General features: G+C 41.4%; 1 protein-coding gene across 1 annotated transcript in view; it reads right to left on the bottom strand.

Annotated features, from left to right (window-relative positions):
• Positions 1–20,813, bottom strand: part of ACVR1 (activin A receptor type 1) — a 140,584-nt gene that overhangs the window by 21,966 nt on the left and 97,805 nt on the right. The window contains exons 6-9 of the mRNA XM_037044671.1: positions 17,488–17,587; positions 13,452–13,598; positions 5,377–5,652; positions 1,379–1,576 (exon numbers count right to left, since the gene is read on the bottom strand). Coding sequence (XP_036900566.1) covers positions 1,379–1,576; positions 5,377–5,652; positions 13,452–13,598; positions 17,488–17,587 — 721 coding nt within the window. The remainder of the gene's footprint in view (positions 1–1,378; positions 1,577–5,376; positions 5,653–13,451; positions 13,599–17,487; positions 17,588–20,813) is intronic.

The raw sequence follows: 20,813 nt of genomic DNA, 5'->3' as shown, positions 1-20,813 counted from the left end.
TGTGCAATTTGAAAGAGTAACTTAGTGCTTCCAGAGTACAACATACTTGAAGTTCAACAATGTATTTGTAGCCAATTTGGATACATGAAAGACAAGAGTTAAGAGCTTACTGTAGGCAGTACAAGTAAAAATGATTGACATATGCTTCCCCAACTGCCCAGGTGAGACCACTTCATAATATTTAACTTGCAAGAGTAGCAGCATAAGCCCCCCTATTCAGGGGTTCCTGTACTTATTTATTTATTTATTTATTTAAAGATTTTATTTATTTATCTTCAGAGGGGAAGGGAAGGAGAAAGGAAGGGAAATATCAATGTATGGTTGCCTCTTGTGCATCCCCTGCTGGGAACTGGCCTGTAACCCAGGCATGTGCCCCGACTGGGAATCGAACCGCGATCCTTTGGTTCACAGGTCTGCACTCAATCCACTGAGCTACACCAACCAGGGCAGGTTTCTTGTATTTAAACTTCACTTACAGCCTGTTAGACTGCAGCCTCTTTCTTACAAAAGAGTGAATTCTGAATGTACAACCTGGGTCCTTTCTCAACAATCTAAACTTAAGTAAAAATATCTAAAATAGCAGGATTCGCCCTTGAATTTACTTGAACATTCTTATGTTAAACCTTATGTTAAATGTTTAAGGTGTACAATGTAATAAAATGACTTACAAATACTGTATTGGGAAATGATACCACAGTAGGTCTACTTAACTCAGGAAAATATTAATTGTTAGATTCTGGAAATGGCTTCCAAATCTCTTTGTATTTTACTTAATTAATACATTATTTACAAGACTATGTGGAAAATACTATTTAAGATCTTATATTTCCCTCTTTCCACCTTTTTTAAAATTGTTGTTCAAGTACAGTTGTCTCCATTTCCCCCCCACCATGCCCCCTCACCCCTGCCATCCCCACTTCCCACCCTTAATCCCACCTACCCCACTCTGGTTTTGTCCATGTGTCCTTTATACATGTTCCTGAAAACCCTTCCCTCTTTGCCCCCCATTATTCCCTCCCACCTCCATTCCGGTTACTGTCAGTTTGTTCTTAAGCCAAGTGGTAAAAAACAAATACCAAATGATCTCACCCATAAGTGGAACCTAATCAACAAAACAAACAAGCAAGCAAAATATAACCAGAAACACTGAAATCAGAAATATTGTTTTTTCAAACCATCATGTCCTCTTATTCAGTGAAAATACAATGCCACTGCATTTCACCTACCAGTCATAAATTAAATATAAGTGCCAACAGCTTCACAGGTAAGAGCCAAGGAACAATGTGAACTTCAACAGTCTTTTTGCCCCCTTAAAGGTAGCAGAATCAATAGGACTTAAACAAGGACAATATTATATTACGTTAGATCAGGTACCTACCGTTGCTCACCATCCGCCTGGCCACTTCCCACAAGACAAGTCCAAAAGCCCAAATATCGACTCTCTTGTAAGAATCAAAACAATCCACCTGGATGGTTTCATCTAGAACTTCAGGGGCCATGTAGCGCTTGGTGCCCACACGGGGGTTGTTCCCCACGTCGAGCTGATTGGTGCTCTGGGAATGCATGACTGCCAGGCCTAAAAGGGAGAGGACAACAGTGATAATCAGCTCCCTTCCCTTCTCCGAGGGAGCTGCGGAAGAATGTAAACCCACCCCAAGGGGGGCCCAGGTCACTGCTGCGTTACAGCCAGAGTAATCTCCAGAATGTCCATTGTGATGGCTTCCGTGAGGGCAGGAAAATGGACTACTGTCAGAAACAATATTGTCAGAGGTGATTGGGTTAACAAATAGATATGAGTGTCTGAGGCACAAAGTTCGAGGTAAATGATGAACTGATACACCAACTAAGACGTGGCTGATGTTTGAAGCCCAGAGAAAAAACAGGCCCACATCTTAAAGGGGAGCCTCAAAGCGGCTGAACAAGCAGTAAATTACACTCTCAAGCTCCCCCACAGCTCCCACTCATCTACACACACACGTTTCACACTCTGGGAGACAGAATTTGGGGAAATTTACCCCTACAGCAAGGGCTGCTCCATCCCTAGAGGACGAACTGTGTGCCTGAACAGTAACGCTGACCAAACCCACAGGCCTTTCTCTACAGTCACATGGAGAGAACACGAAGCTGGCCTTCAATTCAAAGCACAACAGTCATGTGAAACGGTTTTGACCCATTTCAGAATTCCACAGTCCATTAGAGAGACCAGGGATTCCTCACAGACCAGGGGATTAGGTCTGCAAAGGGAATGACTTTTTGATACACATGCAGACCCACTGAAAATGATTCCTGTGACACTCAAAATAATAAAAAATGCCGACGTGGAACAAGCAGCCCCTGTAAATCTTTGCAACCCAATGATCCTTGGGGGCTGCCTCAAGCCATCTATGGGAACGCTTCTCCTCCCACCCCGTGGCTCTCGCACGTGTGCAATAACCACACTATATAATGCTGGGGAGGACAGCACATGCGTTACCTCAGCCTCAGTAATTGGCGAAGATACTGGCAACTGTATTACACTACATCAGACTGGTTCCCCTTTCCTTTATTTTTTCATCAACCCCCAAATTCTATGGCCACTGTGAACATCTCCCAAATCATACATGCCCTCTACCATTTCCAGTACCAAAGAGTCAAAATCATAGGATACTGAAAAGGTGCAGTTTGACTAGAGCATGGAGATAATAGCTGTGTTGGTTTAAATATAAGTCCACAGATTTTTTGAAACTCCTCCCGTAAGAGGTGAAGCTCAACTCCCCACACTTTGTGGGCTGGGGTACCAAGCAGAATAGGGCAGAAATGAGTGTGTATCTTCAAAATTAAGACATAGGAAGCACTATGGCTCCCTGACTCAGTTCACTCGCCACGTTATGAGGACACTAAAGCAGCCCCGTGGGGAGACCCACAAAACGAGGAACTGAGACCTCCCATCACAGCCCTGGAGTGAGCCACCTCGCACGTTCCTCCAGCCCTGATCCAGCCCTCAGATACCTGCAGCCCTGACAGACAGCTTGACCGTTACCCCCATGAGACCCTGAGCCAGAACCCCGGAGCTAAGTCATTCCAAGTCCTCCCTCGCAGGACTGCGTGAGACACTAACTGTATTGCTCCCAGTGGCTAAGTTTTAGAGGTGATTTGTTACCCAGTGATAGGTAATTATTAAACCAAACTGAAAAGACAAAGCAAATGCAGTGTGTGAACCACGGCTGAATTTCTTGTTTGAAAAAACTTGAAAATATGAAAATGAGTATTAAATGATATCAAAGAATTATCATCAACTTTTAAGTATGACATATATTGTGACTATGCAAAAGACATATTTTAAAGTATTTAGGGAATGTATTCTGAAGTACTGGGAGTAATGATGTGATATCTGCAACTTACTCTTAAATCAGTTAGAAAATATATATATACACAGTCATAGAGATAAACAAAATATGGCAAAATTTTAAACAGTTGTTAAATCTAGATGTTGTAGATATGAATGTTAATTATACTTTTCTTTCAAACTTTCTGTATGTTCGGGTATTTTTATAATAGAAAAATAAACAGGAAACTAGTATTTGTATTAGAATACTGGTATTTTGCAATATTAGTACAGCGTGATCTCTAAGAAGCAAACCTTAATTTCTGGGTATGAAGTAAAAATTATATACAAAGGGTGGTCTCAGGGGCACTAGGTCCTGTACTGTGGGTTTACTCCCCTGCATAATGGGCCCTTCACCCAGCTTTCTGCACAGGTCCATCCAAAGGAATGCAGCTGCAGAGTTAACTAAGTGAACTTCCTGCAAACCTCGTTCCACTGCCTCCCCATCAGGTCTCATAAACCAATGTCAATGTGTCCATCTTCCCTACTTCACTGAATTGTAACAACAGCTGTAATTTAAATACTTATTACATCCCAAGTGTTTATAATAATAATTTCTGAATCTTTTCAGAGTCCTGTGAGGTAGACGTCATTGATTCAGTACGTGAACAGCACATAAGCACACTGCTATGAAAGTTTCTCCGTACAGCGCACAGCGTCAAACACTAGGGGGCCCCCCTTGCTAAGCCGCCCACCTCTACAATGGAGTGTAAGCAGGCCAGCTCTTAGGACATGGAGACAGATGGATGAAAAACACCTGCATAGAAATATGGGCAAACAATTAGGAAACCCAGGTCACCCTGGTTCCGAAAACCATGGCCCAGCCATAAACGTGTTCTACAGCACAACTCAAACTTCCCACAGACACCACTAGGGCTGTGCCTTTTGGGGCTAGCCTAAAGAGTCTTCTTTTCATACCTGGAAAACATTGTAAAACGACTTCTCATCACGAAAGAAGACTTTAAAGGAATGCAAAAGAGATCAATTTTCCTGCCATGTCAAATGCCTTGTGTTTAAGAACAAACAAAAACAAGTTTGTCATTTATGTAACTATCTACTGCCTTTAAGAGTCTAACAGTAACTACAACGATATGGATGTAAACCATTTTCAATCAGGTCGAGTGAGCAGTGTCTACAGTCCACTGAAATGAATAACCAATATGACAACTCAGTTATTAGCATAATTATTCAGCCAATATTTCATGGGCCTAGGATGAATATGGCTTTACATACAATGTCACTAGAAATAAAAATAATCGTGTTTATAATGCAATTCAGGCTACACTGAGCATTACCCTAACACCCTAAGAATAACATATCCTAGCAGGACAAATGGTAAATTTGTTTGGGGATTTTTTCCCCCTTTCCCGACTGATAATTCTGCTATGGTTACAGATGAACAACTTTAGAACTATGTTTAAGACTAACTATTCAATATGCGACTTATGTGTGCCTACTGTGTGTAAAGGGCTGTGAAATCAGAATGCAACAGAAGTGTCGCCTCGGAGGGCGGGCCGGCACGGTCTGGCTGAAGGAGCATGAGGCGATGGTCTAGGGTCATGGGAAAGGCTGTGTCTCAACACCAAATTGGATTTTACAGCGTTTGTCAGCCTCTGAGAATGTACACTTAAGATTTGTACATTTCCCAGGAAATTTAAATTTTACCTATAAAAAAAAACAAATAATGAACTCTAGTGAATGATATAGTGGTATACATGCTGAAGTCTTCGGAGGGGAGAGCTCTTTGGCCTGCAATTTACATTGAAATGTATCAGAGATTAAGAAGGATTCATGAATGGGGGATAGATATGTGATAAGCTTAAGAACAATAAAATATTAATGGGAGAATCTGGGCAGTTAGGATACAGTTGTTCATTGTGAAGTTCTTGCCTTTTGTCTGCATGTTTGAAATTTTTCACAACAACACTGTTGGGAGGGAAAGAAGGCAACCTTGTTAACGTGGGAATACAACAAAGTAAAAATAGTGATTAAAAATATTTGTAAAAATTTACCCAAATCTGCTATGCAACACTGTCCATTCTTCTTAACCAGGATATTTTTGCTTTTTAAATCTCGGTGAGCGATGGCTGGTTTCCCTTGGGTCCCAAATATCTCTATGTGCAAATGTGCAAGGCCACTAGCGATGGACAGCACTATTCGCAGGCAGCTAACTGTATCCAGGGTAGTAAGCTGAAGATAGTCATACAACGATCCCATTTCATGATAATGTGTGATTAACCACAGCTGGGTACTGGAGTGTCTTGACGTCATGTCTGAAGCAATGAAACCTGGAGAGAGCAAGAACAGAATTAACAGACATGTGATCATTCCACAAAACTTTTAGTATCCAGAAACAGTAACCCATGCAGTAGGCACCCTCTATAACAAAAGATAATTAAACTAACCAACTGCCATGAAGGGTTTACAGAAGCATCAACAAAGAAAGACAATAGTATCTATTCCTTAAAAGGATACGGCTACTGAATAGGAAAATTTCATATTCATTTCCATGGTAAAATACATTTTTAAAAATATTTTACATGGCATTAAGATTCAAATAGGAATATTTTTGTGCTTACCGATAACAATAGTGCCAACCCCTTCGTTACACTGATATTCCCAGTACAGATCCTTCATCAACTACTCAAAAAGAAAAGAACCTGGAACCTAAACATCTGTGTTCTTGTCCTCACTCTGCCTATGATTTGCTGTGTAACATCAACTGCTCATTTAGGCTCTTTGGGGTCTCTCTTCTCAGTTGTAAAATAAAAGGTCAGCTTATGTTAAATGATTGACAGATTCATCAAAAGGGAGGAACTAATGAAATGCAATAAGCATCTGTGATGCTCTTTGTCACACAGAGAAACCAAGATGACAGCGTTTGTTAGCTAGAAAAGAAGACACACATACAAAGAAAAAAATTACAACATAATGTGAAAAGTACTGTAATATACATCTGCAAAGGGCAGATAGATATTGTACCAGATGTTATAACAGGCTTCGATCAGGAAGTGACGAGTGGTCTCAAAGGGAAGTGAAACATTGACAGATGCAGATAAATAGGTAGGAAGAAATTTTTCCAGATATTCTTTGGAGACTTCTGAGCAAACTGAAGGAACTACAGAAGTCAGAGGCACTTCCTAACCTACGGAATACAATGTGATATGTCTGCTTGTCCTTTTTGCTATACAAGCACTTTGCTAGCTTTACTTCTCTCTATATATTGTATAACAATATTCTTCCAGCCCTGGCTGGTGTAGCTCAGTGGATTGAGCGTGGGCCTGCGAACTACACGATCGTGGTTCGATTCCCAGTCAGGGCACATGCCTGGGTTGCAGGCTGGTTCCCAGCAGGGGACGCACGAAAGGCAACCATACATTGATGTTTCTCTCCCTCTCTCCTTCCCTTCCTCTCTAAAGATAAATAAATTTAAAACATCTTAAAAAAAAATATTCTTCCATATATTACCATATAGGAAGAACAGTGCTAGAAAAGTACTTTTGTGCTCTTAATGTATATTATATGTAATATATAGCTGTATACTATATTTTATACCATATATATAGTATTATAATATATATCACATATGTTAACTTCATGGTTAATAAAGTTTAGGAGATATAAATAGAAGACCAAATTTTTAAAAACACAGTTCTAGCTTGAAGAACTAAATGACTTGGGAAAGTCATTTCCCAAGTAAAGTAAAAGATGGTAAGGCTTACCATCTCATACTAAATACTTCTTATAAAATGTACATCACTTTCACATATATTTTCTCAGGGGATTTTCCTCAATAGACCAGTAAGGTAGATATCATTATACTCATTTTAGAAATAATGAAGTTGCTAATGGGAGATGCCAAGAATCACAAAGCTATTAAACTGTAACCAACACCAAGTTTGGTGCCAGTTGCTCGGGCACATCGTGCCTCACACAGGAAGCTCTGGGAACAAAGAAAGGCCTTCTGTGTGTTCGGCATCACCAACAACAGAAGCAGCTATCAAGTACTGAGTGTGAACAACGCACCCAGCATTCCACATGCAATCCTTCAGCAACTACACGGAGCAGGTAGATTACGTCCCTGGCATTAAGGTCAGTAACGGCCCCTGACAGTCTGACTCTAGAACACATTCGCTGGCCCCAAACAGGTTGACTTCTACTCAAAGGAAGACAAATTGACACTTGTATTCCTGAAACATCTGTAAAGTGAACTGAGTAACATGTCCACACTTTGACTGCCTACCTCTCTCTCCCTCTTCCTCTGGGACAGTTCCCCCAGCCAGATTGAGTTTCTTACTCTCTAGTCTGTCTTTGTCTCCACAAAGCAGTTTCTCCCGAAGCTCTTAGCTAGCCATAAGTGGATCAAAATATGTAAACGTTAATAATTCTTATTCAAGGAAATGTTCCTGCTTGGTCATTTTAAATCAAATATTAATCTGTAATGACATTCTCAAAACTAAATACCCCCAAATATAAAAGCACCACTCAAAAGAAATGAGATTATTGCTGTATACTGGTACAGCCTCTACTGATTTCTCTGCCAGAGGGAGTACAACCTTTGATTAAAAAAATAAATAACAAATTTTTATTTTCTCTAAGTCCCCTAGGTCTTAAAAAAAAGGATTTTTGTCTGTTCCATCAATTATGGGCTAGACCAGCAATTTTCAACCTGTGTGCCACAAGAATTTTATTTATTTATTCACTTATTTAAGAGTTATAACAGTTTTTTAAATCCTCACTTCAGCATGTCTTTATTGATTCCAAAGAGACAGGAAGGGAGAGAGGGAGAGCGTGCAAAGGAGAGAGAGAGCTCGCGCAAAAGAGACAGGAAGAGAAACATCATGTGGTTGTCTGTCCCCTACATGCACCGAGGGCAGGAATCAAACCCACAACCTAGGCATGTGCACTGACCAGGAATCAAAGCCACAGCCTTTGGGGTTGCAGCATGATCCTCCAACCAACTCAATCACACTGGCCAGGGATTTTTTAAAACGTGCAATACCTGACTATCTAGCTGGGGACACTGACCTCTTTTCCCTTAGATTGTCAAATAAAAAATAACAACAGCCAACACAACAACAGCTGTCTGGTGTAAATGCCACCTTAAATCATAAATATATAGTCATATAACAGAGAGTTGCATCTTATTGGTCCCATCGTATAATACGGTTGCATCTGACTGGTTAATTCTTGGTACTAGAAATCCTTTTATACAAGTACAGGCACCTGATTTTTTAAAAGTCAATTTGGAGTAAAAAAGTAAATAATTACTAGGATTATTATTGGTTCCGTAAATCAATCAAAATTACATCTATTTTTGGTCAGTCTGGCAAAATATATGTCCTTTGGTGTGCTGCAGAATTTTAGTAATTAGTTTATGTGTGCCGTAATGAAAACTGCTCTATAACTTCAGGAAAAATAACTTTTAAATAAGCAAGATCTGTTTATAAAACTATTTTCAGGTGTGAATCATATTACTACATTTTCTTCAAAATGCTAAGCACTTGTTGTAAGATATCTGCATTGTAAGTCAAGCAGCTCTACTGTCTGTGAGGCTGAACAGATGCCTGTAAGATGGAACTCTGGCACAGCCACTGGGCGCACTCAGAACAGGCAGAGAAACTGAATAGGGCAAAAGCCTCTTGTGAAACAGCCAAAGTCGTCCTCCCAGGCTCCTCAAAAGCTATAAAAACCACCCCAAAATCTTAAGTGCAGTAATCCGTGCCCCTTGGGAGCCTCCGACTGGCGACTCTCCCAGGAAGCAGGCACTGTGCAGCTCCGCCGGCTGGCTGGGGACTGCGACCCCACACAGGAGGGCATGGTGGCTGAGTGCTGGCTGCAGAGCTGAACTACTGGGTTCCCACACTGTCTCCACAATTCCCCGGCTGGGTCATCTTGCACAGGTCACGTAAAATCTCCACCTTGGTGTCCTCATGTATAGGGCAAGGGCATCAGTATATATTTTATAAAGGTTATTGTGACAATAGAAGAGTTATTAGATACAAATACTTCGTATGATGCCTAACACATAGTAAGTGTTCAAGAATAGTTAGTTATTATATTTTAAATAGCCCAGGATTCTATTAAAACCACAATGATTTTGCAACTTTGTATCTCTTGTGGGTAGTTTCCTTTACTTCCCACTGATTACCATGTTGGGCAGCACCTTTTAAGAGTATGAGAAGGTTCTGGAGATGGAGGGTGGTGACTGGTTATGGATGTGAACACACTTGTCATACTGAGCTGCACACTGAATATGGTTAAAATGGGTCAATTTTCTGTAACTTGACGATTTCTTAAAGAGTGTAAGATAAGCCTTTGGAGTAAAATTCTCAAACTCTTTGATTTTAGCAATGGAGAAAAGAATGTGCAGGAACACACAACTTCGGCCCAACGTCACACAGTGCGAGAGTAGACACCAGGTTCCCAAATTTCCAGACCACTCCTTCTGCCGGACACAACAGAGCCTCCCGTCACTCACTCGTCCGCTGGCTGTACACCAAGCACAGGAAGGGCTGAAGTCCAAACTAGTCCATTTGAAAGATAGTTTTACAAGTTTATTTAGAAGGATGAACAATGAGGGCACAGAATTCTATATGCATGCACGTTTATATATGTGCATGTATTTATGTATTTGTGTGTATAATTTAATTATGTATTTTGGTGGCTAGAGTTAGCAATACTCAAGAATGGGGGGATCATGATCTGATATTCAAAATACAATATGCTCTTTTAATGGAGCATATTGATCACAGGAAGCCTTAAAGTCTCTACAGCCAGAAAACTGGTAATGTAGGGAGAGAAGTTGAGCAAAAAACACTGTGTGTTTTTACAAGCTTTCTCAATTAAGAATACTACACAGTATGATCAATCCACTGGTTGTAGTTAAGACAAGGGTAGAAACAGCTCATGAATTCAGAATTTCTGCAGATCACTGGGGATAAGAAACAGACAATGTTTTGGCCTCTGTGATCACACTAAGGAAACCTAACTTTTCTCACATGAGCCATATTGCAAAGGTGAATTTCAAACTCCCCTGCGATTCAATCCAATCTGATAAATATTTACTGAACACCTACCATCTGTAGTATGCTGTCCTTAGTATCGAACATGAAGGCAAAAACAATGGAAATAATTCCTGCCCTCCTTGCACTGCACAGTGGAGTGGCATCACAGGTCATTTCAGTTAAGTGCACAGATAAAGTGACTATTTCCACGGCACAGTGATACCCAGAGCACTTTGCTCAATGAGCCTGTGAACCTATGAGGATGACAGGGATGCCCGAATATGCACTTCCCTCAGTAAGTCTCGGACCCCCATGCTTCTTAGCATGTGTGCACCTGCCATTAAGCGTAATTCTAACATGTAAAGTTCAAGTACTTCTTGGACCTCACAGCTTCTAATACAGCCAATGCTGTATCTGTTACATAACTTCAATCTGTTCCAGTTTCAGAGGAAAAACTGGGACACTGAAGGGTATTTCCGACTGCTGATGAATTTCCACCTTGTACCCTGACTCCAGACTAAGAAGCAACTCTACTACTATTGTATATGACCATCTAGCCAACTACAGTGTGGGGTACAGAACTGTAGTTAGAGGGAGACTGCCCAATGTGATTCTCAGCTCTACTATTCAATCTGCTGGGTGATGTTAACCTCCATGTACCTCAGTTACCTCCGCAGTTACAACTGGGAAACCAGAGTACCTACCCTCTTACAGCTATGACGAAGAGTAAGGAAGAAACTGCACCTAAATCACTGCTTACTGCATGGTAACTAGTCATTATTGTTGTTATCGCCACTGTTACTGTTGTTACACACAGGCATCTGGCCGCAACACAAGGCACTGTGTGGTAAGAGTAACAGCAGAGGTACAGAGTGGGGAGTGCAGGGAAGCACAGTTAACTCTCCTGGGAGAGACTGAAAGGGAACTGAGATGTCTGAATGAAGGAAAGGGTGGCTGGAGGGTGGGACAGGTGTAGTGGGTAATCAAGAACAATATGAACAAAGGCACAGAGACATGGATGTTCGTGGCAATTCCAAGGAAGGGCAGATATCAACAGTGGCTGTGTGTGGGTACATTTGTACAGGACGCTGCAGAGGCTCCTTGGACCCCAGAACAGGAAGTCTAGCACGCCAGGCCCGGAAGTCACAACTGTTGCAAGCAATGTGACAGTCCTTAAAGACTGATGACGCAAGCATCTTTGATGAGCATAAGCATCTCTGCTCCCCAGTGGAAGATAACAGTGTAGAGAGATGGACTGGAAAGGGGAGACCAAGAATGGCAATCCAAATGAGGAGGACCAGGTGATGGCTAGGGTCCCAAGGGGAAGCGGAAGGGGAAAAATCAACAGCAGACACTGAGACCCTTCTGAGATGGAACGTACCACCACACTGTTGAAGCAAAGCTTTTGGACAACTGTCAAACCATTATCTGATGACAACTTGACTCAGGTTTAACACTAAATTGGCAGTACAGCCACCCACCACTTAACGACGGGGATACATCCTGAGAAATGTCTTATTAGGAAATGTTATTGTTGTGCAAACATCACAGAATGCACTTAGATAGCACGGAGGGCTATACACCTCAGCTGCACAGCACAGCCTCTTGCTCCTTGGCCACCACCCTGTACAGCACGCTACTCTACTGAATGCCATGGCCAACTATAACACAGCAGTATTTGTGTATTTAAACACAGCCAAACACAGAACAGGCCCAGTAAAAACGTGGTGTAAGAGATAAAACACAGCACCCCTGTCCAGGGTGCCTACCACGAAAGGAGCTGGCAGCACTGTGATTTCCTCTGGGTGAGCCAGGGAGTGAGTGAAATGACCGTGAGTGTGACAGCCTAGAACTCTGCTGTGCACGACTGTGGACTTTATAAACACTGCACACGGAGGCCACACTAAATTTATAGAAAAACGTGACAATAAATCAAGCACAAAAAAGAAATGATGTAATCAACAGACACTGTAGTCACAAGAAATACGAGGTTGCTGCTTACATAACCCAGCATACTGTTTTACGGTGAACTTTTTATAAATATAGAAAAAGTACACTCTAAAATAATGATGAAAGTACAGTAAATCCTCATTATCAAGTATTACCTACTGTGCGTAATAGTATGCGCTATACTTTTAACACAAATGGCAACACAGTAGGCTTGTTTACCTCAGCGTCACCACAAAAATATGAGACATGGGTTGTGCTACAACGTTTTCATAGCTACAATACCACAGGCAACAGGACCACTGTTACACATGCTGTCCATCACTGACAGAAATTTGCAGGAACAGAAATAAATCCTGGCAACAGCTTTCTGTGTGCCAAACCTAATCCAATAGCCATGAAGTGGCCAACACTATCTTATACAGGTCAGATTCTATACGAACTTTATATCCACCAACAAAAACCACTCCAGGCAGCATTCATCATAGGTTTATTAGTATAAACACATGTACAAAAACTTTTCAAAAACATGTAAGCCAAGGGACACAAGGAATACCCTCACCCTTTATACTTCCACAGCCGTATTTCAATGAGCTCTTCACATATTTCACAAATGTTTTTAAGCTTTTAGTTTCCAAATTAAAATGTATGCTAAATCCCTCTGTAAATCTGGGCTTTCAAAACCATGCCTAGGTTGAGGGAATGTGCATTTAATTACGATGTCCCTGGGAGCTATGAAAATCTAGGAAATCGTCCAAAGATCTTTCTTAGTTTGATTCAAGTAATAAATATTCAAAAAGGGTGTGGGATGAGTAGAACAACCGATGGAGCCTGGAAGTGAACAATATGGGGCAAATTTGTGTTGTTTAAATTGCGACCTGCAGGAAAGGAATGAATGATCACAACTTCCTTTTCATCAACAAGTAAACCGTCCAACTTAGCCTCTGTGCAGATTTAAACAAGAAATTAGTGTTTAAAAAAATTAAAGAGTATAGAAATGCTCAAGATCCCTGTTATCGCTTTTCAGGAGAGACTGGCAAATCCACATACACCAAATCAGAGGGGGCCACAGCGGGCAAATTAGTTCTTTCTAGCTAAAATTAATGAGGGGAGTTAGTTATCCTTGTACTCACCTAAAATATTTTCGTGCCTCAGCATCACGGTGTTGTACAATTCTGTTTCCCTGAACCACGACTTCTCATCCCGGGAGGAGAAGATCTTCACAGCAACATTCTCCCCCTGCCAGCTGCCCCTCCACACCTCACCATACCTGCCCTTCCCTGTGGAAAGCAGCACAGAGGAGACGTTGGACAGGACAGAAGAGGTAGCCAATGAAGTTCATGCCCACGACTCTTAACCCCTCCCACTGTTTCCTGGGAAAACTCAGTTTGATTGAGATATAAATACCACAACCTTTTGGTATTTATATCTGTGAAGGTACATCCTGCCCCTCCCGACCACCCCGTTGTGATAAATTAAACACCGTCAGCATTTGCCCTGTACAATTAGCCACAGATGACAAAGTTTTACATTTAAAGTCCTCTATAAAAAGGCATAAAACACACACGGTTTTTTAAAGCACATGAAAGTTAGTAAAACTTAAAAATGGTAGAGATTATTAGATTTCAGTGTTGGGCTGAAAAAGTGTATGTGGCTAAACTGAATAGCTTATTTCATTCTTTCCCTTCATACAAGATCAACAGGCATTTTCTGAGATTTCAAATTTGTGAATTTCCATACGCATTTGTATTTTTCATAACGGAGACGGTTAAGTTTGAAATGTGTGTTCTGAAGGATTAAAAAGAAAATCGCACACGAGCACACCCAAAACAATGCTGTGAAGGAGATGGACAAGCAGCCACTGCCATCCCTAAAGGATTTCTTGGTGGTGGATATAGTTCAAAAGAGGATTTGCAAAGTCTTAAGCCCATAATCCCAGAACAGTTCTGATTTCTGACATTGGTCATGGGTATTTGCTCGTTAGACAGCCCCTGCCATGCCACACGTGGACGACACTGGAAGGACCAACTGGAGAAGACGTTCTCCGGAATACGGTGACCAGCTGTGATGATTCTGCCGGGCGCACGCCCCCTTCCGCAGCAGCAACTCCACGCTCGGCTTGTCAACTCCATGCCCCCTCTGCCATGTTCCTTAATTATAGGTAGGGGTGAGCAGGGAGGCTGGGAGGAGGAGGTAATTACCACAAGACTCTGTGGATCAACACAGGGTATAATCAAGGAGAAAGACAAGCGGCACCAAGACAGCCCTGCAGCCACGGGCACAGCTTGCGGTGCAGTGGGGCAAGTGGCTGCTGGAAACCACGGCCGGTAATAAGCAGCTGTGGCACCACCTGCACAGACAGAAATGCAGCTCTCTGCTGAAAAACGAAGCCACCGAGAACCCAAACACGGAGAGAGAGAGAGCATGTCTGTCCGGGTGACTCACCTGAAACCTAATCAAAACCACTCCGTCTAGATTTCCTGATGATAAAGAACGTCCCTGTTAAATACCAATAACTAATTCTAAAGGATGTCAAATGGGGTAAGTGGTCTTTGTGAGCCACTGTCAGGTCCCACAAACAGTGTTCATTTAGGGCAGTATTAAGTTTAATCTTGTCAATTAATTAAGTCAATGAATAAAGCAACAACAGCCCAGCATTTGTAGTTCAAGAAGGAAGGCTGATGCGAAGACGCTACAAAATCAGCTGCTAAAATACAGTGGGCTGATCTTTTCTCCTCTCCGTTCCCCTTCTGTATCTTTAGTTGCTGCCCTTTGTCTGAATAGTCTCATTAGGAAAGAGAAAAAAATTCCCCAGAGAAATTGTGGACATTACTATAAAGTTCCCTTACAGGCCTTTTTTTGTAAATATAAGAAAACAGAGATGGATGTCAGGATAAGTAGGTAGAATTAAAATAGAAACCTACTTCAATGGTTTTCAAATGCTTTTTACACTGTCAAATGCTTTTTGCAAATGCTCCTTAGGAAGATTCCCTAAAAACAGAACCAGAGCTGCCCAGAAGTCCTGGCCATGGAGCCCCACAAAATGGATCTCTAAAGCCTCTGAAATTTGGGGGTTCACTGATCATTGCCTGGAAAAGATTGATCTAGTCCAACATGTATTATTTTTTAACTAAAAATGAAAATGTACTATTCGCAAGCAATTCATCACATACATTTTTATTTAAGGCTGTAATACATGAACAGTATAAGCTACTAAAAAGGCATTGCTTTTTTTAAGTCTTTAGCGTTAAACCAACAAAGTGCTATAACTGAATATACATTATTTCAAAAAATACTGAAGAATATCTATACAACCAGAAACAGTATGTATTTTTAAAGGTGCAACATTACGTCGCCCTGGACTCTGAGGTCCATCTTCAAGGACAGATCTTGAGACCTGCAGCTCTGGGAATGGTGAGTGGCCGTGGACAGGAGGATGGGGGAAGTGCAACAGGCACCCGTCTCCCTTCACTGCTTCACACCACTACCCAGAATCCCTGGTTCATAATCAAATAGGATGTTAAGTGATGTTACGCAGTACAAAAGGACAACCCTGGTTGTATGCAATGAGCACATTTTGGGACTCTTCCATTTTTTATCTTCTCCGCTGTGGAGAAGCAGCGTGAAGCTGTGTTCAGACACAGTCGCAGTAGCTGCAGACCTAGGGTATGGGCAACAGGCTTCGTGGCCGCCTGTGCGCCTGAAAGGGACACTTGCCACTCTTACTACCTCTCTCCACCCCCTTTCCATTCCTGGGTTTCCTTCTCTTCCATGGAAACAGGAAGAGAAGCCAGAGCACAGCAGCCACGTGGTGGAGGAAGCCACCTACCCCAAAGCTGCCAAGTCCCGCCCAAAGAAACCCAGAGAATTAGGAGGAGACCGCAGAGAAGATGCCAACCCATTATGGCCACTGTGGCCATNGGAGAAGCAGCGTGAAGCTGTGTTCACACACAGTCGCAGTAGCTGCAGACCTAGGGTATGGGCAACAGGCTTCGTGGCCGCCTGTGTGCCTGAAAGGGACACTTGCCACTCTTACTACCTGTCTCCACCCCCTTTCCATTCCTGGGTTTCCTTCTCTTCCATGGAAACAGGAAGAGAAGCCAGAGCACAGCAGCCACGTGGTGGAGGAAGCCACCTACCCCAAAGCTGCCAAGTCCCGCCCAAAGAAACCCAGAGAATTAGGAGGAGACCGCAGAGAAGATGCCAACCCATTATGGCCACTGTGGCCATCCCTGCATGGTGCCTTAAAGAGAAAATAATGAAAACTATCATGCGGCTAGCAAACAGCCCCCAGAGAAAAGTAAACCTAACAAAAACTGGGACTTTAAAATAAAAGCATTAGGCACCATCTCTCTAGGCGGCAATCGGCCATACAAAAACAAGCCATTTACATGTCAGAAATTTTGACCCACACACCCTAATTCCTGGGAATTCATTCTGGGGATTCAAAAGAAAGAAGCAATGTGTACAAAATATTTCTCAAGTAGTAATGTTAAAGAAAAATTAACATTCAGTAGACAAGTATTACTCTCTTTAAAAATATTTATGATGTGTACAAATACAGGGAAAAGTGTGTGAGCTTAAAACTGAAAAAAGGGGCATGAATTAGATACACGCTATGATGACATCTATGTATAAATGTTTCTATATGGAAAAAATGTGAGTGGCCATAGAGAAATACGTATACATAGCTCTTGTTTAAATAAAGCAGTTATAAAGGTAGCTTTGGTAAATTTATTTTATTATTTTTAAAGGCAGGAGAAGAATGAGAGGGATTAGAGAATTGCGATAAGCAAGTTTATGGTCCACAAACCTACTTACCTCATATCATTCAATACCTACAACCAGGAGCAGCCATATTAATTCAAATGTTAAACATTCCCATCATCCCCAAGGGTGTACTTGCAACTGAAAACTGAGAACTCTTGACTGAGCATTCTCTCTACTAACTAGTGACAGATTCCTCTGACAAGGACTTACGCAAGTTCAGGTGCTCCAACACAAGTCACGGAGAACAGAGACGGAGCCACACCACATGGCCACCCTGCATCTCCCAATGTGTAACCAGCAACAGGAAACAACACACAGACTTCTTTCCAAGTGCCACCCTACTCCTAGAGCCAAGACTAACACTGCATGGAACCCCCAAAGGAAAGAAAAAAGAATTACCGACACACTCCAACAGTGTGATCTGGCGAGCCACTGTTCTCTGTACCAGAAAAGGAAGACCAGAGCCGCTTCCCGACGTACACGAATGATCCAATAAATCCTGTGTTTCAAGACAAGGAGAAAAAAAAAACTATTGATAAACAGCTCTCAGTGAAGAGTATGAGCATGCATGTTGCTCTAACTCATGCAGAGGCAGCAACCCTGGATGCACATCCCCTTAGTGTGCGTGACCAGCCCCACCACTGGAAGCACCGGTTTTGAGGCAAACCAGAAGCTCGCCCTTTTCCTAGTACAGAAGAGGTTTTCCCCGGGGGATAAGTGGTCCTCTCATGCACCCACAGTTTTAGAATTAAATATATAAAGAAGCTGGGTGAACAAAGTTGAAGATGCAAATTAGAAAGTCCAGGAAGTAGATAGGGCACAGGGAAAACAGTAGAACAGAGAACAATGGAGCAAAAGAAGAGCAAGGAACTTCAAGTCCAAGGGCTAGGCATAACTGGCCACATTCTACGCCAATTGTCAGTATCTAGCAAAGGATCTACTCTGGCTGACATGCCAACTAAGGGACTCTAATGTGGAAAAACAAATTAGGAATAAGAAACAGACGAGTCTAATGTCGCCTGTATTAACAAGGCACAGCTGGCCATGTGAGTCACCAAACCAGTACACTCAAGCAGAGTGTAGAACAACGGGGCCACCAAATTAACACCTGCATGTCACGTTTTCATGTGAAGTAGCCACACATGATAGAAAAACTACAACTTTCATTGAAAACATAAAACCATGCCCTGAATCTACTTCTAAAAAAGAACATATTGTGAAAAAGATGACCAAATAGTGCAGTCATAAATTTCCACTTCTTAGGGAAAGAAGAAAGCAACTAAGAAGCAGAGGTCTTTCTGCATCAGAAACGGCTTGTCCGTGATAACCACTGGGCCCATGATGGTAACATCACTGGAGGAACAGTGAGGGGAACTTCCTCAATGTTCGTCCTTTCCCAAACATTTTAGCTGGCCTGTTAATGCAACATGCTCACTTGTTTGAATTTCATCTAATTTTTTTAAAACTGAGAGTGCCACTGTGAAGTACAGCTCATCAGTAAAATTACCAAAAGCTGAACAACCAAAGGAACAAATTTACAATCCTTAAAAACCACAAAATGGATAATCAACCAGAAATTGAGTGCAGATGAAGTACTCTCACATCTCCCAAAGCATTTATCTGATGTTCTTTTTTTCTCTTTATTCATTCAATTTTTCCAGAGAAAAATTCAGAAAATTAAACTATTATGTCATTTTTTCCATAATATTCAGTTGGCCAAAAAGTCTGTTACAGATGTTTTTTAATGAACATTTTAATTTTTAAATAAAAACTTGTCATTTTCACCAAAAACTTGTTGATTGGGGTATTTTGAGTATGTTGGCTGTCTCCCTCTATTGGCTTCTAGTGGGTAGAGGCCAGAGGTGCTGCCAAACATCTTCCAATGCGTAAGACAGCCCCACAGCAAAGAATTATTTGGACAAAATGTCAATAGTACCAAGAAACTTCGCAAAGCACTTTTGACACATTCGATCATTCACAGCACCTTCTCCACATGCTGTACAAATCTTTTTTGTGTTTCACTTATCTTTTTACCTTTCTCAAAATAGTAAAGCATTATACACCAAAAAAGATGCATAGCTTCTTCCATCTTCAATATTAAAATAGCTGTGCAAAAGTTCACCAATTTCAATGTTTTTTTAACAATACAATCTAACAGCACAATCTAAAGAATGAAGTTAAAGACACCTAAGCGCTACCAGAGCCACGTCCAGAAAAAAATGAAATGGACTTTTTGGCCAACCGAGTGTATAATCCTCACTCTAACCTAGTTCAAAACCTTAAGAAGGGAGGAAACCAACCAAAGACAAACAAACATCTGCTTCAACTCTGGCACCCCAAGGCTTCTTTTCAACATAGGGGAGCTGTTTAGTAGGATGTGCTTTGCTGAATCATAAATGATCCTATTGCTTACGTGAGGAAGTACGCAGGCCAATAATAACAGTTTATTTTAAATAGTGCTCTGTGGCCTTCTACTGTGCCATACTATTATCTAACATGGTCGGGCTGAGAAGGCTACTTCAGCATACACTCCCAGTGCTCTTCCAAAATTATAGAGACTATTTAAACAGTAATTTAACCAAGATATTCCCAGTATTGCCCACGGTGATTAGTTATGTTAGTTGCTCTAAGGAACAAAGTTCTGAAAATCTATTTTAGAATCGTGCTTTGCTAAAGCTTTGTCAGGATTCAGCCTTGTATTTTCTTGCTCCTAACTCAATAAACTGTTTTATTTTCCTCAAAATATTAACTAAACTTCTAAGTACATTTTTAACAACAAAATAACACCACACCTGTAATTCTCTACTTTTTAAAATGAAACGTCTTCTCTTTTCCCAGTTTTTCTGAACCACAATTTAAACAGGTAGGCAAAAGGAAGCTAACCAAGGGTCCTTCTCTCATTCTCATACCAGAAAGTACACTTGAGGGCAGGCCCGGTGATGAGAAAGGCAGCAGTGCGGGCCGCTCCAGGCCTGTATCTGCCGCCACCAAATGATTTAACAGTGCCCCAGAAATGGTCCAGGTGTAGCAACCACACCACCAAGCTTGGTAAGAACAAGTCTTCTCCAGCAAAGAGGAAGCTGCGTGGCAAGCCTACCTGCAGAGCTCAGACCCTGTCCGGCTTGCTGTCTCAAAGGAGAAGGCCTAATACAAATGATCTCAGGTGATACTCAATCATGGCATTAAAAACCGTTGAATCCCTTTATAAAATTACTGCCTCAATTATTTCATCAGATTATGAAAAGTCACCTTGATTTGGTACTGGTGCGTTTTTAACACCTAACACTCACTGATCTTCGCCTTTTCCAGAGGCGGCAACAGATTCAGCCAAGTATCTCTTTAGGAGGTTGTTATTTTTCTCTCGCAATGTATGATAACCTAGTTAGAGCACAGCACTCCCTTTCTACTTAAAATTTAAAGTTTCTTTAACACTTGACAAATTTAAAATGTAAAAATAAAGTCACTTTTTAATATGATTTCATCATTCAAAAACACATAAAAGTATACATTTAAAACATATAAACACGACAGTTTCCAACCTTGTGCTGCCCATCAGGGTAGTTACTAGCTACATGCCAACACTGAGCAAGTCAACTGCGGCTACTCTGAACTGTCATAGGCTGTATGTGTAAAATACGTACTAGATTTTGAAAACTGAGTCAAAAAAAGTAAACTATCTCAATAATTCCTTATGATTATACTATGTTGAAATGATAATAATTATA

The sequence above is a fragment of the Sturnira hondurensis genome, unplaced genomic scaffold (genome assembly GCF_014824575.4).
Source record: "Sturnira hondurensis isolate 20B ecotype Veracruz unplaced genomic scaffold, ASM1482457v3 Scaffold0004136, whole genome shotgun sequence".
NCBI classification, from domain to species: domain Eukaryota; kingdom Metazoa; phylum Chordata; class Mammalia; order Chiroptera; family Phyllostomidae; genus Sturnira; species Sturnira hondurensis.
This window is presented reverse-complemented; position numbering and strand designations above follow the sequence as displayed.